The 24,487-nt window shown below is 38.4% G+C and overlaps 1 protein-coding gene across 1 annotated transcript in view; it reads right to left on the reverse strand.

Annotated features, from left to right (window-relative positions):
* Positions 1 to 1,532: 1,532 nt before the first annotated feature.
* Positions 1,533 to 24,487, reverse strand: part of si:dkey-246i14.3 (ephrin A4) — a 60,503-nt gene continuing 37,548 nt past the window's right edge. Inside the window, exons 2-5 of the mRNA XM_054781481.1 lie at positions 21,753 to 22,051; positions 18,293 to 18,361; positions 6,683 to 6,709; positions 1,533 to 4,615 (exon numbers count right to left, since the gene is read on the reverse strand). Coding sequence (XP_054637456.1) covers positions 4,530 to 4,615; positions 6,683 to 6,709; positions 18,293 to 18,361; positions 21,753 to 22,051 — 481 coding nt within the window. The 3' untranslated portion in view covers positions 1,533 to 4,529. The remainder of the gene's footprint in view (positions 4,616 to 6,682; positions 6,710 to 18,292; positions 18,362 to 21,752; positions 22,052 to 24,487) is intronic.

Here is a 24,487-nt window from a genome sequence, read left to right on the forward strand (position 1 = left end):
CTCACTTCTGGATTTACTACACAGCAGTCCTGTGATAAACACACTCGCTTGTTTATGGCCAATAAAGCCTGCAAGGTCCATTCATAAAAGGCGCTCCATTGGCTCCATCTGAGTCTTATCAGGACTGGATAAAAAGACACTGGACTCAATACGTTGTAGGTTATTCCCGATACAAGGACCTTTTTACACCACAAGGTCATCTCAAGCGCCCTCATCTACAGCTTCTTACCTTGTGTGCGTGTGAGATACCAAAGATACAATGCAAGTCAGACGGAATCTCCTTGATGCAACCATATTTTATTTTAAATTTTGCATTACAATATTAAAACAAGAAGAAAGAAAGGCTCAGATTGCAGTTGTCTCTTCACAGAAGAAGCTACATTCTTCACTAAAATGTGAACGCTGAGGGAACGGGACACACAAACACAAACACAAATAACTAGCATTACCAGAGCACAGTAATTATTTGACGGTAGCTCCCAAATAAAGTAGTAAAAAAAACAAAAGTGGCATTATTGGTGCTTGACAGTGTTTTGACACTCATAAGTGGCAACAATGTAGTTTTACCAAAAAATCCTTAAAGCCAACATTACAGGTAGACCATCATATTAATGTGCGTTTTATTTGTTCTATGCACAGGAATTGTAATATATATGTTGTTTTTTTTTTAAATATACTTTGCTCTTTTAATTTATCGCATCAGAGGCAGAAATAAGCACCAAAATGAGCCAAAATAATGAATTTAGCTTGCAAAACTACACTGTGGCACAGCACATTTGGAATAAAACACAATGCTATCTACGATACAAAAGGTGCAGCTTTCCATTTATTTTAGTCGGTCCATTCAAAAAGTCAGGGGTGTCCAAACCACACAGTGAAAAATGAAAGCAAGCAACTTTGCCACTTTAATATTTTGTAAAGCAGCACGTGTAGATATGCTAACAAGTTCTATATACAGGATTTCATCTCAGCTTTGTCATGGAGGTGAAACGCTACTACAATGATGTTATGATTTCCACGTATTACCTTAATATTACCTTTATTCTCATTCCATTACAACTTTTTTTTATCTTAATATTTTGACTTTATTCTTCTAAAATTACAGCTGTTTTTTTCCTCTTTAAATTTTCCAACTATTTCAACCCTCATCTTGTAAATTATCTTCTCATAATTATGACTTTATTCCCAGAATATTTGGACTTTGTTCTTATATTATAACTTTCCCCCCCCCCAACCTAATTTTCCCAAAAATCAACTTTGTTTTGATTGTTTCTCATAATATTATGACTTTTAAAAAATAGCGTCTTTTTCTTTAATATTTCCACTTTGCTACTAAGATGTTATTTTTCCTCATAATTTTACGATGTTATTCTCCTAAAATTAAGATTTCTTTTCATGTTAGATTCCAATTTTTCCCCTTAATATTTCGACTTTATTCTTGTAAAGTTACTGCTATTTTTGTTTCTCATATTATGTCAAAACAACAACAAAAAAAAATATATATATATATATACACACACACACATTTAACAAATATTTGAACTTTATGCTACTAAAAATGACATTTTTCTTTATAATATTGCAGGCATATTCTTGCAAAATTGCGCCATTTTTTCTCATAATATTTCGATTTTATTTTCATGAAATTATTCTCGTTATATAACTTTTTCCCCAACAGAATTTTCCAAACATAACTTTTTGTTTCTCATATTATGTCTTTTAAAAAAATGTTTGTTTTTCTCTTTTAATATTTGAACTTCGTGCTACTAAAATGTCATTATTTTTCCTCATAATATTACAAGCTTATTCTCGTAAAATTGTGACTTTCTTCTCGTTAGAATACAACTTAATTTTTTTTTTTAATCACAACTATTTAAACTTTCATCTTGTAAATTTTCATCTTGTAATTATGACTATTTTTATAATATTTGGACTTTATTCTCGTAATATTATAACTTTTTCTCCAACCAAATTTTCCCAAAATTACAACTTTATTTTGTTTGCTTCTCATATTACATCTTTTAAAAAATGTGGGTTTTTTTCCTTTAATATTTGAACTTCATGCTACTAAAATGACATTATTTTTCCTCATAATATTACAAGCTTATTCTCGGAAAATTGTGGCTTTTTCCTTGTTAGAATGCAATATTTTTCTCCTAATATTTTAATTTTATTCTCTGAAAATTACAGCTCTGCTCTTCCCCCCCCCATTTCTTTTTTCTCATGAAATCATATTTTTGGAATGTGCTGCAATAAAAAGCCTCAAATCTCCCCCGGAGCTGCAGTTTGGACACCCCTGCTGTAGCTCGACTACACACACAATGAACTATTTCAAGAATGCATTTCTTATTCATTTTGATAATTATAGCTTACAGCTTAAAAAAAACAACAAAAAAAGGCCAAATTTAGGCTCTCATAATGTGAAAAATGATCAAAAATGAGGAAATTAATTCCAAAAAGTACAAAAACGTCCTGAGCCTTTCCTAAATTCAACTCATTTACGGAGAAGCAGCTGCGTATGTATTTCTATATTTATATAAAAAAAACAACTAAATTGCGTGAGAAGTCAGATTTGAAAAGGAAAGTTGTACCAATCAAATCCAATGAAAAGGCATATTTTGGCAGCGCTTATTAATCACATCCGCTAACACCAGTCTAGAAACGGAGAGCGTGGAAAAAAGAGCCGTCGGCGGGCCGCTTCAGTGGAGCGCGACCAGCTGGGATGTCCCGTTTTACAGCACAACAGGGGGTCCGATCCGAGAGGACAAAGCATCCCAGGGTCCACTTATCATCATCATCATCATCGTTATCATTATTACTAAGCAAAACCTGTCCAAGGTCCGACCAACCCAGTCCCATTCCAGTGCAACCAGTTGGATCCCAGTAGGGGGCGCAGCAGCCTTGCCTTGCCCAGCCTCTAAACAACAGACACATGTAATGCCGCACTCCCCATGAAGTAGTGCGTAACGTAGCGTTGCTTACCAGCCTGGTAAAGCAGGGATTCTATTCGTCACCAAATCAGTTAAGGACGCGGGAGGGCAACAAGGGAAAGGATTTGAATGAGAGCAAAGAGTAAGAATACTTTTCCATTTTCCTGAGTTCTGTTGCACTCCGGACTTTATTTGACTTCATCAGCTGGATTTCACAACGTGGAATCATTGCGTTGTTTTGCATTTCTTTATTGTTCAACTGCTCGTTAAGTTAAGAAAAAATGCTGTTTTTTTTTTTTGGGAGCCTAAAATCTTTTCCCTGCATTTTGTGGTAGTTGTAATCCTGATCAATAAATCAAGAGGTAAAATCATCAAATGACCTTGAAAATTTGTCCCAAAAGTCGGTATCAGTATATACTAGCCATGCAGTTACTTGGTATCGAATCAATACCAAAATGTGATTATTTTGCTGATATTGTTTTATATGATCTTATTGATCATAAAAGAGTTTGTTGCGAATTAAAATTAGTGACAAGAAAAAAATCTTCATGTAAAAACGTATCGGTATCAGCAATATTGGCCCTGTAACGGCATGGTGTTGGATTGATACCAAAATTTGCGGTATCGCTCACCCTCAGTCCTGTGAGACTTGTTGAGACCTTTGACTGATGAAGGGAATCATTGGTTTATTTTGCTGATATTGTTTTATTTGTTGTATTTATCCATTTGCTCACAAATGAGCTTCTTGCTAAAAATACATTCCGTGATTTAGAAAAATGTAAAAAAGTATCGGTATCAGGAATATTGGCCCTGTAATTACTTGGTGTCAAATTGATACCAACATTTCCACTATCGGCCACCCTCAGTCCTGTGAGACGCGTTGAAAGCTTTTGAATGATGAACAGAATCATTGGTTTATTTTGCTGATATCGTTTTAAATTGTCATTTTTTTTTTTAAATATGTATGCAAAATGATTTGCTGATTTTGAAAATGTTCACGTGAACACGTATCGGCATCACCCAAGATATTGGCCTTGTAATTACCTGATATCGGCTCAATACCTATATTTACTGTATCGCCCATTTGTTGGAACCTTTCAATGACGCTGAAGGTGATTTTGCTGATATTGTTGGATTTAGATATTGCGGGCAAATCTGTTTGTTGCTAAAAGTAAAAAACAGGGAAAAAAAAAAATCACAAAAACATGAAATCATCTTAATACCGGCACTGTAATTAGTTGGTATGGAATCGATACCAAAATTTGCAGTATCATCCACCCCCGTTGTACAGGCTGACATTTGGATTGTCTAATGATTGGAGGTGTAGTATGATACCGTCTAATGACGTCATTTCTGTGGAAAAAACGGTGGCAACGTGCAGCGATATCGACGAGGCGATCCCGAAAGGCTGAAAGACCACAAAGTTCCGTGTGGGATTTCTTGTCCCTGAGCGAAGACCTGCAATCCACCCGTTTGTGTTTTTGTGCGGGCGGCGACAAGGCGTCGTCCGCACGATCACTGCACGGACCGGGACCGTGCGGATCACCCCTCGGTGTCTTTTCCTGAGCGTCATCTCGCCGGTGGACGGGTGCGAGGAGGTCAGGTGGTCAGCAGGAGGACGAGGAGGAGGAGGAAAGGAAGTGAAGGTGTCCTTGATGGATAAACAGCGTTTAGAGGTGCGGTCGCTGAAAGGACAACATAAAGGTGAGTCAGCGGGGCCTGACTGAGCCCAATAGGCCAGTACCTACATCAGGGGGGTCCAAACTGCGGCCCGGGCGCCATCTGCAGCCCGCGGCACATTCGAAAAATAGGATTTAACAAGAAAAGAAACAAAAAATAATAATAACGGAAAAATCAGCAGTAATTTTACAAGAATGAAGTCAAAAGTGTTAATTTCCTGAAAATGAGGAGAAATCATCATCATTTTACAGCATTAAAGGTGAAATATTAAAGAAAAGATCCTTTTTTAGAACCTAATATCCTGAGAAACAAAACAAAGAATGAAAATCAGGTTGTGGAAAGAGTTATAATATTATGGGAATAAGTCTAAACATCACAAGAACAACATTTAAATGAAGAAATATTTGTCAAATTTTGAAAAAAACAGCAGAAATGAAAAAAAAAAAAACAGCAGATATTTTGCGAGAATAAAGTCAAACAAATTCAAAGGAAAAAGTCGTCTTCTAACGAGACAATGTGGTAATTTTATGAGAATAAACTCGTAATGTTATGAGGAAAAAGAATGTCAATTTAGTAGCATAAAGCTGAAATATTAAAGAAAAAAATACATTTTTCTTTTAAAGATGAAATCTGACAACAAAACAATAAAGCTGTACTTTGTGGAACATTAGTTTGGAGAAAATGCAATACTATGGGAATAAAGTCTACTGCAAATAATACAATAATACATTTATTAGAAGAAAGTTGAAATATTTCTAATATTATACACAAAAACAGCAGAAGAAATGGAAAAAAAAACAGCAGAAATTTTACAGGAATAAAGTCCAAATACTAAGAAAAACAAAAAAACACATTGTAGACACTTTGTCATGCTAGTGAATGAGAAGGTGTCTCCAAACTTTTGACTGGTCCTTTAGGCATTTACGTTTTTTTATTTTTTATTTGTTATTTTTACATTACTGTTGTAATTCTATCAGATTTAAATTGCTGCACACAATTTAGTTTCCTCAATATGGTGAGACAATCTCACCCGAATCTCTGGTAGTTTGAGTATTTTTTTGTAGGGAGAACCCCCCCCCCCCCCCCCCAATAACAACATAAATCATAAAATTGTAACGTTAAAAGAATTTTCTTGTAATAGTACGACTATATTCTCATAATATGATGCCTATTCCTACTAATTACACATTTTTTTCCCTTAGTAGTATTACTACTAATTCTCAATATACAGTACCAGTCAAAAGTTTAGACACACTTTGTCATGCTAGTGAATGAGAAGGCGTCTCCAAACTTTTGACTGGTACCGTACATATTTCATATTTGGACTTTATTGTTGTGATTCTATTTAGAATACATTCAATTGGTGAGATAATCTCACAGTCATCTCTGGTAGTTTTAATACCGTATTTTTTTGTCAGGAGAAAAAAAAAACAACTCAAATCATAAAATTGTAACGTTAAAAGAATTTCCTTGTAATATTAGGACTTTATTGTCATAAAATGATGGCTATTTCTACTAATTACATATTTTTCTAGTAATATTACTACTTATTCTCAATCCGCTATTCCAACTTCTGACTGGCACCGTACATATTTCATGCTTTCACTTTATTGTTGTGATTCTATTGCCAATGGATGCAATTGCTGGAATAAATGTTTTTCCTCATAATTGTCTAAAATCAGGGATACAACAAATATTAAAAAGGGAGAAAAACCCCCCAACTATTTTTCCTCATTTTATTTCAACTTCCTGATGCGGTTTTCCGCTAAAAAAAGAAGCAATTTGACAAATCTAAGTCCTCATGAAATGCCATGTATAATCCATAATCAATGATTTGAAATGGGTACATTAAGGATGCTCAAAGCAATCCGATGTAGGTGAACATGTGCCACATCCACTATCTAGGTGACAAAGCAAGCTAGCGTGACGTCTAAGAATATATCATCATTCATCCTGTTTTTATAACGTGTCGACGGCTGAAAACGGCCTCAAAACTGCCACTTGAACTCACTTTAAGAGCATGTAACTTATTGTTGGAGAAGTTCATGATGAAAGTTGTCGAAAAAGCTCACCTTGTTTTTGCTTGGAGCCCTTGGATGCTGAGAGAGAGAGAGAGAGAGAGATAGAGAGAGAGAGAAACTTTAGCAGGAAGTGAGACACAAAAAAAAAAAGTCGCTGACTCATCACGTTTGCATGCAAAACTCTCAATAAAAGTACTGTTTGCTGCAACAAAAAAAAAATGAGCCAAGGGAGACATTTATCTTTTATTAAAAAACCTTAAGCTATGAAAAATGAAGCCCAAATTCTGCATATTCTCTTAAAAGGTCGAGGAAAAAAAGCAACACACACACACAAAAAAACCCCAGTAGTAAAACAGGAAGTGTTATGGAAATGAGGAAGCGTAAGAATGATGGGATTATACACACACACACACACACACACACACACACACACACTGTATACAGGAAATGAAAAAACAGGAGAAAATTCCAAATGACAGAGCGAGACCAAGTAGTGGACGGGAGGAATAAAGGAAATTCAGGAGCGATGGAAAACAAGGTCAGACAGACAAAACAAAAAAGAAAAAAAAAGGGGGGGGGGGGGGGGGGGCGCAAGATGGACGTCAGAGTCTGGACGTCACTTTCTCAGCAGGTGGTGCACTAAAAGGAAATAATGGGGTGATGCTATTTGGGTAAGGAGGCGGAAACACTTCAAAACATTTACGCCAGGGTTGTCCAAACTGCAGCCCGCAGCTGGTTATTAACTCATTCAGTACCAAAGACGTAGTTATACGTTTTTATTAACTCAAACGCCCCGTCCCAACAACGTATTTATACCTTTTTTTTTGTACGAGAGGCTAAAAGGAGGTGACGATGCAACTCCTCACCAATGGATTATGCTTGAGAGCAATTTCAATGCCATAAACCGGCCACTAGGTGGCACAAGTGCATCATGAGCGGAAGGAGAAACACACATGACAGGAAGAGGAAGCCCTTGCATAAAAGGTAGGTGTTACTACCACACAAACGAAAAAAAAATGTACACATTGTAGGGAAATTTTAACGCAATGCACACACGATTGATGTAAAACAACCCCTTTTTTATGTTGTTTATGTTGTGGTGTAGTTGTTTAGATATTTGAGTTGTCACAAAAGCAAAAAATATTTGTGTCAAAGTGAAAGTTATGCTTAAAATGTATCTTGGTTTTCTCCCCTTTATAGTTGGGAACTGATATTTTCCTGAAACTTACCAATGTTCTACTGCTGATTACTACACAACGGAAAAAGGTACAAACAAACTTTTTTTTCTGATGAAAGACGGGAGTCCAATGTTTCTTTTGGTAGGTTGCATGTTTATATAACCATAGAACACAATATTCTGTGTGCCTTGAAAGATCAGTCAAAATGGTCCACAATGGCTGCTAGTGAAGGGGTTGTCTTCTTGAAAAATGGCTGGGATTGAATGAGTTAATGGCCCATAGCATATTTTAAATTATGATTTAACAAGAACAGCAGAAATTTTACAAGAATAGTCACAATAATAAGAGAAAAAAAGTTGTATTGATACGAGAAAAAACTATTTGCAATTTTACGAGAATAATTTTGACGAAAAATGTCATTTTAATACCAAACATCTTGAAATATGAAAGAAAAAAAGACATTTTTTTAAGAGACGTAATATGACAAACAAAACAAATAAAGTTGGCATTGTTGGAAAATGAAGTTGGGGAAAAAGATATATTACGAGAATAAAGTCATTTTACCAGAAAAAAACTTACAAGATGAATGTTGAAATAGTTTTTCTAGTTTTTAAAAACAGTAACAAGCAGCAATGGAAAGAACAGCTGTCATTTTACGAGAATAAAGTCCAAATGCTAACAAAGTCGTATTCTAATGAGAAAAAAGTTAAAATTTTACAAGAATAAACTTGGAATATAAGGAGGAAAAATAATGTCATTTTACCAGCGTGAAGTTGAAATATTAAAGAAAAAAGAGACATTTTTAAAAGACTTAATATTAACAGAAAAAAAACAAAGCAAATAATGAAGTTGTCATTTTTGGAAAACTAAAACTGCGATTAGCTGGCAACCAGTCCAGGGTGTACCCCGCCTCACGCCCAAAGTCAGCTGGGATAGGCTCCAGCATACCCCGCGGCCCTAATGACGATAGGCGGCATAGAAAAAGAATGGATGGATGGATGGAAGCTGGGGAAAAAGACATTATGAGAATAAAGTCAAAATATTAAGAGAAAAAGCTGTATTCTAATGAGAAAAAAAGGTGCAATTTTACACGAATAAACTTAACATAAAGTTCAAATATTAAAGACTGGAGACTGGAAAACCTTGGACACCCCAGATTTACACTCACACGCATGCAATTGCACAACAATGGTTGTGCAGTTAGTACTACAGTGTTCTGGGAAAGTGTTTGCCCCCTTCCTGATTTCCCTTTTTTTTTTGCATGTTTGTCACATTTAAATGCTTCAGATCATCAAACACATTTAAATAATAGTCAATGACAACACAACTGAACACAAAATGCAGTTTTTAAATGAAACATTTTATTATTAAGGGAGAAAACCAATCCAAAGCTACATGGCCCTGTGTGAAAAAGTGTTTCCACCCTGTTAAAACATAACATAACTGAGATTAACTGAGATCTATCAGTCTGGAAAAGGTTATAAAGCCATTTCTAAAGCTTTGGGACTCCAGCGAACCACGGTGAGAGCCATTATCAACAAATGGCAAAAACATGGAACAGTGGTGAACCTTCCCAGGAGACGACTCATCCAAGAGGTCACAAAAGACCCCACAACAACATCCAAAGAACCGCAGGCCTCACTTGCCTCAGTTAAGGTCAGTGTTCATGACTCCACCATAAGAAAGACACTGGGCAAAAACGGCCTACATGGCAGAGTTCCAAGACCAAAACCACTGCTGAACAAAAAGAACATTAAGGCTCGTCTCAGTTTTGCCAGAAAACATCTTGATGATCCCCAAGACCTTTGGGAACATACTCTGTAGTCTGATGAGACAAATGTTGGACTTTTTGGAAGGTGTATTTTATATTCAGTTGTGTTGTCATTGACTAATATTTTAATTTGTTTGATGATCTGAAACATTTTAATGTGACAAACATGCAAAGGAAATCAGGGGGGAACATGTTTTCCACACCACTGTGGAACACTAATTGCACAACCATCGTTACTAAAGGTAGCAGATTCGGACTGAAAGTAACAATGGTTTCATTGTACATGACTGAAAACGACACCACTTTAAAAATGATCACACCCCCTCTGTACAAAATAACACCTTAAAAGAGGCTTAAGACAGTCAAAAGTGGTCATTTTAACTCCAACAAAGCATGCTGGGAATTGCAGCTGCAAACTCTTCCAGGTTGTACCTCCACAGATTGTTATGTTTTTGTGTAGATATACAATTCTGTAGCTTCTGCCCGGATTTTGAGAGAATGACGAGAAGGTGGGTGATCTACAATCACTTTATTGAAACTAACAACCACGCCAACACAACCATAGTCGTATATCCACACCCCCCCCCTTTTCCTGGCTCATCCAATCAGCAGGCAGGACACATTGATGCATTCATGCACGCACTTCATGCGTGGACACAAACTTTCAATCTGAAGAATTGGGTTGAAAGGGTTGAAAATATCTGGATACATTTTTTAGATGCAAAATGTCCTCACAATAAAAGGTGGGCTGTCAAGTGCCCCCCCCCCACACACACTACCAGGGTGGGTAAGTCATCTGCTGTGAGGATGCAGGAAATAAATATATCAGTGTGCCACCTCCTTGTCGCTCAAAATTACTCTCATCATTGTCTCCAGCTAACCGCCATTTTGGGCTTAACCAGGCATTAAATAGCACGCTGGGACTTGGCCTAGCACGCTCACATATGTACGTGTGTGTGCGTGTGTGTGTGTGTGTGTGTGGGGGTGTGTATGTGTGCGAGATAACCCTAACGCAAACAAAAATGACTTCTACTCGATGCTGTTCATCAACTCCATTGTTGCTGCATGCTTTTAATCCATTTTTACATGTTTCGTTCCTAAAATTGTGTTAAAAATCCCAAGCTCTTCACAATTTTGCCTTTTGAATTTATACAGATTAAATTATGCAACAACAACAACAAAAAAGCCATTTATAGGATGAGGAACCATATTTGAAAGGTGAGTGGAAAAGGACACCGCAAACTATAAGAGACACTATAAAACCATGTGATAACTACCAGCCAATCACAGAAGAAGAACATGAATTGATATATTGTATTTTACATTGCTGTCACTGTGTGTTGCTGCTATTGGAACCTGGGGGCACACACTCAGGTGATCAATTTCATCTCATCGAAATCTAATCTATTATGGACGACAATAATAATGAAAACAACTATTTCAGTTGCTATCGAGGGGAAAGAACTCGAATCAAGGACAGCACACATGAAGGCAGTAAAACCACGTGATATCTCTCAGCCAATCAAAGGAAAGGTAACCAGTGAAGCATATTATACTGTACTACTGCTTAACAACCATACAGTAATATTTATGCATAGTCTTGAAAAAGTTATGAAAAAAAATCTCTGCAATAATTAAAAAAAAATTCATTTTAATTTAATTTAATAAAAAAAAGTCACTATTTCTACAAAAGGAACCATATTTGGTAACTACTTGAGTTAAAATGGCAACAGAACCTTGTGCCTTTGGCCAGGCAATCATCAAAACTTGTATACATTTATAAAATAATACACTCAATCATAATGTAACTAAAGTATATTATACTTGTGTATCATAACATAATATCATCAACATTATTATTTTAAAATGAATACCCTGTAAAAATATATATTTATACTTGTATATCAGTTAAGGTATTATTATTTTTTAAGTTACTAAAAACAGTTTTTCTAATATAATAAAAAAAAAGGTTTCGAAGCTAAAATGTTGCGTTTTATGACTTTCCTATCAAGGACAAGGAACAACAAACAATATTTGGTAACTGAAACTTGGGTCTAAATGTAATAAAAATAAGAACTGAACTATAATAATACAATAATTGTATGCCATAGTTACAATATAATTAGAATGAATCAAACATTGGAAAAAGGTACAAAAGTCTTAATTTAGTACAATAATTTTTCTGTGGTTAACTTTAATTCTATAAAGCGTTAAGCTTTATTTTTTGTAACGGAATATTACATACAGTTAAAAAGCTATTTTTAAAATATTTTTTAAAATAATTTTCATTGCTATAATTTATTTTGTATAGGAAATAACTTTGAAACTACTAACTTTGCGAGGCGCGTGTCGTGCAAAGTTGCGCGTCACAAAAATGCCTCGTGTTTACCCGCGTGAGGGACGTGCGCGTTATGACCCGACTCAAATTGGGCACAAATAAAAGCGTGGCGAGCTTTGCCACAAAATGGCGTCTGCGGTGGCGTGTCTGCAAGAAAGCCGCTTCCCCCCCGACCCGCCTTTTCTTCCGCACTGCAGTCGGAAACATGCTGCACCACCGTGGATAAGTGTGCGTGTGCGTGTGCGTGCGTGTGTGTGTGTGTGTGTGTGAAGCACTCTGCCGCATTGACAGGCATCGTTCCACCATTCCACCTCTCACGATGCCGCCATTTTATAAAGGGCGGCAGCTAATGCTAACCGACGACGAGCGATTTGTTAACAAACATCAAAGTTAGGAAAACTACAGAAGGTGATGAAAATAAATCAGCAAATTGGGGGGAAAAAGTTGTGAGATTGGAGATTTGGCGAAGCTTGGCTGAATGTGTGTGTGTGCGCGCGTGTGTGTTCATCCAGTTCAGAGGTATTTGGTTGGAGGGGGTGGGGTGGCTTGAAGAAAGGCAGCGATGTAAGACGTTTTTGCACAAAAAAAAAAAAGTAAACCATGAAGTGGAAAAAGAACACAACGGACTGCTCTCAGCGGGAGAATGACAGGAAAAAGAAGGGAAGGAGAAAAGGAATCAATTAGAGGGAAAGGAAGTCGCCCGTTAATGCTTTCTCACAGTAGGACCACGTAAACAAAACAGGAGGAGTTTTTAGGGGTTGGCCAAAAAAGGTGAGCGATGGCGAGTGTGTGTGTGTTTGTGCGTGTGTTGGTAGCATGGTTGCCTGATGCAATACGAGCTCAAGCAGTGGTGCTGCAAAAAAAGACCAACCGAAAAGCAGCATTGACGCCACGTGGCTCATTTTCGGTCACATTTCAATCAGGCCTTGATTAAAAACAAACAAAAATCCCCACATGAATGGAATATTGGCCAATGTGAATGACTCTTCTACCCGTCAACCGCTACACACAAAAGGGTATGCTATTATTTTTCTGACAAGTATACCACATGGCACGCCGTTATTAAACCCTGTAAGTCGGAATGACTGGAAATTTCTCTCACAGCTCAACAACAAAACACCGTCTGGAACGTTATATGGTGTTGATCCAAATCACCACTAAATTTGGTACACACCTTTAGGGGACTGACGAGCGATGCGTGTGTCAAATTTGACCAATTTTGTTTGAAAAACACGACCGCCATCATGCAAAATGGGCGGGGCTCAGCCAGCAAGCGATTGTCCAGAAGTCATTGAGCATTTATCTTTCTAGCTTGAAACCACAAACACACACACATGCTCACGCTGGACACAATGCAGAGGGACTCATGACTGCTAAATGACCTTGGGGCAATGTCAGTGTGACTGTCCTTCACACCAGCATGAGGCGGTGTATGTGTGTGTGTGTGTGTGTGTGTGTGTGTGTGTGTGTGTGTGTGTGTGTGTGTGTGAGATGAAGTTAAATTGCCCACAACAGAGCATCTCTGCATGGAATTGTCTTTTAATCACAGTTCAAATACAATTCAGTAGAGTGAAATAGAGGACATGTGTCTCGGACACACACACACACACACACACACACACACACACACGCACACACACACACACACACACACACTATCAGTGGGTGATCAGTCAAAATGTTCCCACTAAGAAATAGGTGGAATGTCAAGGGCTGTAAGAAACGTAGAAAGAGACATGCACACCTAATGGGTTACAAAGGAGCACATGCTGTTATTTTTCCTTGTGTGCACCATCCAAAATGTACTCACAAAAAGGCTAGGATGTCAAGAGTTATGCTACACACACACAGAAAAACAAGAACACGCATGCATGCACACGCACACACACACACACGCACACACACACACACACACACACACACACCTAATAGGGTATAAGGAGCTCATACTATTTTTTTTTCCTTGTGTGCACCATCCAAAATGTCCTCACAAAAAGGTTGGGGTGCCAAAAGTTATGCCACACACACACACACACACACACACACACACACGCACGCACGCACGCACGCACGCACGCACGCACGCACGCACGCACATGCACACAGAAAAACAAGAAGGTGCACACACACAGGCAGACACATGCACACGCACATGCACATGCATCTAATGGAGTATAAGGAGTTCATCCTCGTATTCTTCTTGTGTGCACTATTCAAAATGTACTCACAAAAAGGTTGGGATGTCAAGAGTTATGCCACACACACAGAGAAAAACAAGAACACGCATACGCACACCGCCCAACAGACACACACACACACACACACCTAATGGGGTAAAGAGGAGGCCATACTAGTTTTTTTCTTGTGTGCACCATCCACAATGACCTCGCAAAAAGGTTGGGATGTCAAGGGCTATGTCACACACGGAAAAACACGCACACGCACGCTGAGAGACACACATGGAATAGAGCAGAAGGAGCTCCTACTGGTTTATTTCTTGTGTGCACCATCACAATAAAGTTGGGCTGTCAAGAGTTGTGCCACATAAACATGGTACCAAAGCCTTCATCCCTCTCTCATCTCCATGCACTCCTCCATCCTTCCATCCCTCCTTCATCCCTTAGCAAGTGTATAGGACAAAGAGGTGGGCGGAGTCAGGAGGAAGTGCAAGAGACTACATCCTAGATTAGTTTTGCTCTGCTGGTGAAAGATCATAAAAAAGGCAGCGTGAGGAGTGGAGGTTTAAAGGAGCGTACGAGACAGGGAGAAGGGGAGGATTAGTCCCACTTCGCCAACGACGGACGCGTCGACAAAGAAAAAAGGGAAGATCGGAAGCGAAGAGAGACTCAAAGACCAAATGCAGTCAGGATTAGTTTTGGTTAAGGAGCAGGAGGAGTGAAATGGAGGAGACGCGAAAAGGAATGTTTAAGAAGGACTTTTCATTAGGTACACGTGCACTGGGGAATTCTGTCAACAATATGTTTATTACAGTGGAACCTGTTGCCTTTGATGACCATCAGACTGGCTGACATAAACAACACTAGCCATTGCGTGCACATTTACTGGAGACTTTGGCCAGAGGCATGAAGAGAATGACAAAAGCAAAGGAAATTCGTTCAGTTAGTCCAACAATTCCAGTTTGAGAAGTCCAAAATACAAAAAACATGCAAAGGCAAGACCGAAAACTGGGAACTAAACACACAGACTCATTACACAACAAGACACGGCTGGGCTAGACACAAGATGGAGGAAACACTGGGGTCAGGGCAAGACACAGGAACCAATCACAACACAAACAAGGCCAAACGGAACACAGAGATCCATATACAGTAATCCCTCGTTTATTGCGGTTAATTGGTTCCGTACCCGACCACAATAAGTTCCTTATTTATAGATCAAATATTTCCATAGTTAGAGCATCGAAAACCTGTTTAAGACCTTCTAAATATGTTTAACATTATTAGAGCCCTCTGGACATGAAACAACACCCCTATAGTCACATTCACACTCCTATTACCCAATATAGTAGACAAAAAAGAAGATAAGACATCCTAGACATAAATAATAAGACTCGTGCTTGTGTGGGTCACTATAAATATGTTCCCTAGGGGAGCAGAGTAAGTGTTGGACAGGAAGTGACGTCAGGATTGAGAGTCGAGTTTCTTACCGTCGGTTACTGCAGCAACATCAGCTTGTGTTTTTAATGGGAGGGATTATTGTGCCTGTTATGAGATCATTCAAACCTGTTGTTCCGACAATCAAGTCTGATGCTTGTGTGTCTCACCAAACATTACAGCAACATTACTGACACCTAGTGACCAGGGTAGAATAACACGTCAATGTTTTGAATGAGTCTTTTGAATGCCTTATATTTGTAATTTAGCTCATTTAGCCATTATTATGCCTGAAAATGCAAAAAATAAACATATTTGCATAGACATGCATATGTTTTGACGAAGAAAAAAGGCCGTATTCAACCACCAGATGATTTGTTAATATATTTTTGAAAAACCGTGATGGAGTGAAGCCGCAAAATTCGAACCGTGAAGTGGCAAGGGATGACTATATATGTAAAAAGTGAATACAGTCGTCCCTCGCTAAACCGCGGCTCGAACATTGCTGTCTTACTCTGTCACGGTTTTTAAAAAATGTTTGAATTAATAAATTAGCGCCGTTTCGTGGTTGACTACGGCCTGTTATTACTCCAAAAACTGCATTTAAGCAAATGTTTCATATTCTTGGCCTAAAATAAGCATTTGCAAGCATAAACATGTTCTAAATTAACTAAAATACAAATATAGTTGAAAAGCAAAACTGAGTTTTGCACATCCACGATTTTCTGTGCGATATGAAAACAGATGGAGACAAAAAGCCTTCGGAAAAAAAACAAAAAAACCCCTCCAAAAAGCACCAACAATGCTCCAATTACATATGTGACGTGCATATTAACCAAGCTAGAGCGACATTGTTATTATTATTATTAACATTGTTACATCGAAGAACTACTTTACTGGCGTATTGACACCTTACCACACCACACTGGCTAGACTAGCCGGCTAGCGACTAGCTTCACCACACCCTCGCCTGCAGTGCGTCAGCACAGCGCTCACAATACCTCAGGCCACTACCAAAAGGTAATGCTACATATTGCAGCTACTGCTGTGTTTTTATTTTTGAGTTTGGAAAAGTTAACGCGAGGTGTAGCGTTCGTGTCTATGTTGCCATATGAAGTCAATGCGCCCAGGAAGGACATTCCGGTAATGCTTAAAAGGACCAAAATACGTAAAAATACTGTAAGTATTACATGTTACATGATTGTGTCTGTTACTAGCATGTATATACAACCATGTTGCTTTTTTAATAGCAGGCTTTGTAGGCGGAATAGGTGTGTCCCATTACGTGCAATAATTAGCTGCCTCTTTTGATCTGTTTTTATATCTTTAGAACGCACAGAAAAGAGAAAGACGCGTGTGTTCATGTCTCACATCAGGATTGTGGATGATGGGCAAAATAAAAAAAAAAAAAAAAAAAAAAAGGTGCAGTTTTCCTTTAAGGCAATAATACAAATGTAGATGAGCTGTAGTCTACACTGGCCACTAGGTGTCACTAGTAACATGACCAGACCTTTATCATTACTTATCTCACAACAGGCACAATAACTTAATAATAATAGTCATCATCATCCCCATCATAATAATAATATGGGCTACTGATGCTAAAACTGAACTCTGAACCCGCCACGTCACTTCCTGTCCACACATCCGGAAGACATTTACTGAAACACACAAGAAAGAGTCTTATTCACGTCTGAAGTGGCTTATTTTCTCTGATTATATCTACTATATTGGGTAATTTGAGCGTAAAGGTGTGTTATTCTATGTGTACAGGGTTGTAACAATATTAAAAACCTCATGTACAATGTGGGGAACAGCTTTTCTATGCTCTAACTACCTCAATATTTGATTAATAAATAAGGAATCCTACTTTGCGGAAATTCATTGATCGTGGTCGGGTGGGGAACCAATTAACCACGATAAATGAGGGATTACTGTATTCTTGGAGACACACACTGTCAACGACAGACAAACATTTAGAAACACAACACTTTGAAACAGTATTCTCCAGAGTCAAGGCTAGATTTTGGACAATGCATTTCCAATCCACTATGGTGGGACCTCTGAGATTTGTTTCAAAGAGTTGAAAAAGACTAAAAGATTGGATATTTAACTCACAGCTTGATCATTTTGGACTTGGTGTACATTTTGACATCATAGTGTTACAAAATGAATGAATGGTCTTGAACGCACAGACAAACTTTGCCCCCTGTGTCCTGTGTCCAGCCCCCCTGCAGATCACACTTGGATGGGAACTGGGACAGACGTCTCGGACACGCATATGAAGGCGAGCACACATCCAAATGAGATCGCCAAACGGCACGCAAAGCACACACACACACACACAACACACACACACACAAACGCGCAGGGATCCCACAGCGAACTGGGCGACATTCCCAATCCAAAGGGGCAGCTCAGCGGAGTGGAAGACTAACATTACTCCAGGCGGGCTCTGGATTAGATCAAGTCTGGGAATTTCACACTGGGATGAGCGAGTGAGGGGAATGATGGTGACAAGGAGGGGGGGGGAGCATCAATCCAATTAAAAGCCAAAGTTCATTGATTAAAAAGTGGAACTGCAGCATCGGAATGCTGGGGGTGAACCAATAGGACGAGGAATGGCGGAAATGGGGTCAGGAGTGACATGAAAAGGAGCTCTGATAGTAGGAATATGAAAGGTAGAGGGGGCTGCTAGTGGTGGAGGTGTGAGTGTGTGTGGGGCGGGGGTTCCACGATGAAAGGGAGGAGCGCACTCACCGCTCTCGCAGCACACGGTGACGCGCAACTTCATACACGGCAGCGGAGGGCCTTCATCTGTGGGTAGAGCTGAGCCAGAGAAAGAACGGTGTTATGGAAATTCCCCACTACACTTAAATGCATCACATTAGAGAGAGACGTTCATAAGCTTCCATCGTCTGACTTATTTACAAACTCCCATTCTACATCAATAAATAGCAATAAAAATAATCATACAAGAATAAATGACTCATATAAATAATGATATTATCAATATATAATCGTATTTATTACTCAATAGCGTTAAATCACTTATATATTTAAAAATACAACCTTTACGAATCATGTTAAGTTTACATGGAGAGAGTCAAGGAGGTGTTCATTTATTACAATATTAAAATGATTATAATTCTATCATATTATCCATGGTGGTGTAATGGTACACGCTTCTGCCTTTCATGGCAGAGGGCACGGGTTTCAAGAAATAAATGATGAATATACTGTATGACTCTCGTTGCAATTTGCAGCGGTACTGAACCATTTGATTTCTCAAATTGCCAGCCAATGAAAAATATTAAAATACTTAAACACAAGCAAAAATGTATAGAATTTTTTAGGTAAAAAATATTGTACATTATAGCGTATTATTTGTGTAACAATAGAGCATTATATTCATTAATTTCATTTTTAAATGAAAACATTTTGCAATGTTTTATATATTCTATTATCTATTTTAGTGTATTGTTTATTAATATTAATATAACGATTTAATTTATCATTTAATAAATGCAAAAATTCTCAATGTTTTATATATTCTATTATATATTTTAGTGCATTATTTCTGTATATTAATAATTTAATGATTAATTTAATTTCCAAATGAAAGAAATGTCATGTTTTTCATTTACAGGAATCTGTGAATGTCTTAAAAAGGGTTACATTTAACATTTCTATACTTGATTGTGACAAAAATATAACAAATGATATCATCTGACCAGATGTTCAATGCTAGCAATGTTTTCTTCCCCGTTTGTAATACGTGTAGAACAGTGAAAGAAAGGATTAGAAATAATCACATATTCACTTTTCCAGATAGTGAACAGTGTACATTAGCATGATGGCTAGTGCTAACATAACATGGTAGGTGGTTCAGGCTGGTCCCAGGCTGCTATTACACGGACAAAAGAAGCTCTTCTGCTTATACAAGCTGCTGAAAATAACTTTGAAGGTGTTAGTTTATGGTGATATTTTTACACATTGCTGCTTTAAAAGGAATAATTACCGGATATGTGAGGATAAAGAGGGTCCGCAGCCTGTGGGAGCAGACGAGCTGAGCCGCGCTCAGACTGAAGCAACTAATGGAATTAGCCGAGCTAACGCTATTGTTGTCTAATGCCTTCATACAGCCTCCAGAGCCACGGGTCCATTCAACACACAAATATTTGGACCAACTTTACCGCTAATGTGGCCCAAACACAAACACTCGGAGCACAAAGTGGTCCGACCGGGCCAAGGGGTTGTGGTGGTTTTTTGGGAGTGGAGGGAGGGTGAAGGGCGTCCTTCTATTGTTGCTTTTCTCTGAAGTGGCCCAACAGCCACAATAGCCTACAGACTGTGTGTGTACATGTATACACGCGTGTGGAGGGCTCGCTCTCATTCTCTAACAATGCTCCATTGTCCATCCCGCTATCCTCATGGAGGCCTTCTTCCTCCTCCTTTTCGTCCGTCACTTTCTTCTCCAGCGCTTTTTCTGCTGTCACAACGTGTCCACCTTCTCGGCCTGCCTGTATTGATCCCCCAAGTTCTCCCTGCAAGACTTTTAGTCTGTGTGTTGCGACTGCTCCACTACCATGTATTCACTTTACTCCTTCATTCGCTGTCTTGTCTCACGTCCACCCACCTCTCGCTTGAACTGACGCAAAGTCTTCGAAAGTAAAGGGGAAAAAAATGCTTTGACAGCCACTAAAACATCTCTGGGCTGCCGTTCTTCCTCTGCTTTTTACCTGTAAAGCTAGCGGAGGGTTGGCACACAGGTGGATGTACTGTACTGACATGAATATAAGACGCCCCACCTTATGTCTCAGAAGATACAAGACAAAAAAAAATCACTATCAGTGAAATAACTGGTGTAACATGCTAGGATTTAACTCCATAAATGCTTGTTTTCTGGGTTTTTAACGACAGTACATACACAGAAAGCAAAGATGGTCAAAAACAGTACTGTGTCCTGGCTGCTAAGTACAATATGGCCAAGTCCACAATGACAATAATGACGTGAAACGGAACGTACACTGCAGTTTCGTTTTTTTGTTGAGGGTCTGTCACTCAAAGTTTGGGTTGAGAAAACAATTTCCTGTTTCATCTTCATAACAGCGCTTAACTTATTTTTACACTTGTATGATCGTTACGAACGTTATTTAAAAACATTGCTTGCACTGTTGATTATTTTTATTTCATAGAATTCAAATAATTGAATTTCAAATATTCATAATACTAAATAAATGTAAATAAATGCATGTAAGTGTATAAAAGAATTTCCACATGGATCATTAAAATATACACAATTAGCTGTAATGTAATCATGTATTATTATTAAACAGTAATTAGTAATTTATTCGTAATATATTTTTATTTATTTTGATTTTTTTCCCCATTATTATTATTATTGATTTGCTTTTATTAATCCATTATACTGACTATACAGAAAGGGTGCCCAAACTTTATCCGCCGAGGGCCGCATATTGAAAGATGAACAGGAAGTGAGGCCCACTGAGATGTTTTTTCATATTTAACGGAAAAAAACCCAGCCTGCATCTCAGCTTTGTGCTCAGTGCCAAAGCGTATTAGTACGAACTTTTTCTCCTTTCATAAGACTTTTTTTGCGTTTTTTTTTTACAAAATATTTCAACTTTCTTCCGGTCTATTTTTTCCCTTTAATCTCTTCACTTCACTTTAACCTCATATTTTGATTTTATTATTGTAATATAACTTTTTCCCAACCTAATTTTCCACAATGTGCGACTTTATTCTTTGTTTTGTTTCTCATATTACAAATTTTTTGCCCCTTCTCAATATTATAACTTTACTCTCTTAATATTTCATCTTTATTCTTGCAAAATTACTGTTCTTTTTTCCCCATTTTTGCGTTGTTTTTGAAACATTTTTTATATATTTTATTTTTTTTTAGAATGTGCCGAGGGACAATAGAACAACAGCCCCGGGCCGCACTTTGGACACCCCTGATATTCACTATATAAAACGGACTGGAATGCAATTTTTATTAGAAAGTTCCTCATATAAAAATGAAACAATAACATAGAAAACTTGACAAAATGACAAAACAGTTTAGTCAAGCTGGGCATATTTCTTAAATGGATCAGCAAGACTCAAAGTGATTAGAAACAATGGCAAGCCTTCATGTCTCTTGGACATGTGCCCACACACACACACACACACACACACACACACACACTCTACTCACAGCTATAATAGTAGTGTCGTCCTGGCAGAAACTCAAATCCCAGAGAGAAGGGGGTGAATCTTTGGATCTTCTCCGAGAAGCGCACCGGGCCAAACGGCGCATCGGGGGAGTTGCATTCCCACCGCTTGATGGCCATCCTGTTCTCCACGCAACCCTGGAAAGACGCCTCCTCCGTCAGGTAGAGGGCCAGCGTCTCAGGCTCCTTGGCCCCCACAGGCTGCTTGTTGGGGTAGTGGGGGCAGTAGAAGTCCAGGTAGTCGTTCAGGTTCACCTGGATGGAGAGTTCCCCTGCTGTTAACCTGCAAGCAAGATTGACAAATACAATTACCAATGGAGATGGACGCATATCCAAAACGTGAGAACACAAGCAAGTGGAACATGCATTACTTTCACGCCAACATTTTAAAGCACAGGCAGACTGAATGAACTAACAGACAAATATAAGCCATTCAGAAGATGCATTGAAAGACACGTTGATATGTAGTGGTACTGAAAATTCCAGTGTATACGCCCCACGTGTCCATGCCATGAAATGGCATATTGTGGCGCGCACGAGTCTGTGAGGACCAGGCTGCTCTTTGACAGGAGCCAATCATGAGCTACGAAAAAACTCAAAACGAACTTGTCAACCCATTGGAAATTGCAGGAGGTCATTACTCAATATAGCAGTCATCATACAAACATTAAAGTCATCACACAGCAACGTAACACTTAAAAGGTATACCTAATAAATATACAAACATGTACCAATACAAGTTTAAAATGATTTTTTTGTAAAAACGTTTTCCCATAAGGCAAAGCATTTCATTGGAGGACAAGCAGCATAGAAAATGGATGGCGCTGCAATGCTGCCTCTGCCCACCAGAGGGATCCAGAGCCCAGAGGGAGACTGATGTCATTGCAGCGCCCCAATGAATGCGCTGCTTAGATGCAATGCATTATGGGAAAACTTTAAGATGTTCTTTTTTCTATTTTAAACTCGTATTGGTACATGTTTACATATTTCTAAAAAAGGTACACCTTTGGAGTGTTAAGTTGCTGTGTGATGAGTTTAGGTTCCTAATAAAATAACACAGTGAGTCAGACTTGTTATACTGTTATCTGCAAGGACCTCTTGCCATTTCCAATAAGTTAACAAGCTCATCGTGAGTGCACTGATAGCTTGTGATTGGCTCCTGCCAAAGAAAGAGCTACCGTTTCCTCACTGACTCGCGAGCGGCACAGTATTTAAACAATTAGTACTAGTTCTTACGTAAAGGAGATTGGAATTTACCGTGTTGTACTCTGGTCACTAGGTATCACTAATGTCACATTAGCAAGAAGCCCTGGTCTTATGACATATTTTTCTGTTATTATAGGCACCATAATTCACTTATGGTCGGATCAGGAACCAATTAACCGCCATAAACGAGCGATAACTGTCGTTCAAAATACAGCTACTGCCATCTTGTGGACTTAATTAAAAACATGAGGGACAACCACAGCTGTTAAATGCCATTGTGCTCTTAAGCCCCAGCGCTCATTAGGGGACCCCGGCGGTTATGTGCTTTTGTAGACCAGACAGACCCCTGGCGACTGCAGGTGACTCGATAGAGATGTTAATTGGAGAATAATATAAAAGCAATTTTTTTTCTTGAAAAATTGATCTTAACTTTAGTTAATGTTGTTTAAAAGTCTTTTAAATTACATGTTAATTTTTTTTAAATTTTCTTTAAACTTTGTTTTTATTTTATATTTTATTTATTTATTGAAATAAACATATAGGGCACTATATAGTGGTGTTAATCGGAGCATTTATGTAAAATAACAGCAATAACAGCATCTTAACCTTAAGTTAGTTTAAAATCAATTTATTTTTAATAAAAAAAATAATTACATGTTTAATTTTATATATAAATAAATTTATATTATTTGATGTATTTATTTGTTTATTAATTTAATTTAAAACAAAAACAAGAAAAAGAAAATCCATGGCGTTCCCTCTTCAGCTTGGACCAGTTATCCATGGGCGTTTTAACGGGTGATCAGTGGAGAATTGTGACTGCTGGAGCTGGGAGAGGAACGTGTAGTAATTTCAATCACAGCCTCGGCTCCCTCCTCACTCTTGTGTCACACATCGCTTACAATCGATCGGGTTCTGGCTTTGACATGAAGAAATAATCAGTGAAAGTCAGAAGGAGATGGTTGAAGTGACACAATGGACTGAGGCTTTGCAGAGAGAGGAATAAGAGACTGAATGGAGGGAGAAAGCAATTAGGGAGATAAGAGTATTTTGGGATTCTAAATACCTCCTGGAATGTCACTACCTCTGGCTCAGGGATGGATTTTACATCTATACAGTACAGCGACAGGAATACTCTCCGTTGGAAGGTAATATAGTTGTAGAAGTACAAGAGCATCAATGCTAATTAAGACCACTGAGAGGAGTTCAAGCACAATAACCGCGCCTTGTTTTCCTTGCTTTCGCAGATGAGCCCAGACAGGAGTGTGTATGCAGACATGAACCGGCATGCACAGACGCACCTTCAGTCGAGGTTGACTGGCTTCAGGCACAATAACAACTCTCACACAAGACAGCATCATTAGAACAGAAAGAGGTGTACTGTGTAATAATGCTTGTTGCTGTACTGCACAGACGAGCCCCTATAGCTTCCTGTCAGCTATATCATACAGACGCTCAAGTATCATCTAATGGACTCATACGCAGGTGACGGTGAAGGAAGGGCGGTTGGCAG

This window comes from Dunckerocampus dactyliophorus, chromosome 7 (genome assembly GCF_027744805.1).
Source record: "Dunckerocampus dactyliophorus isolate RoL2022-P2 chromosome 7, RoL_Ddac_1.1, whole genome shotgun sequence".
Lineage (NCBI taxonomy): Eukaryota > Metazoa > Chordata > Actinopteri > Syngnathiformes > Syngnathidae > Dunckerocampus > Dunckerocampus dactyliophorus.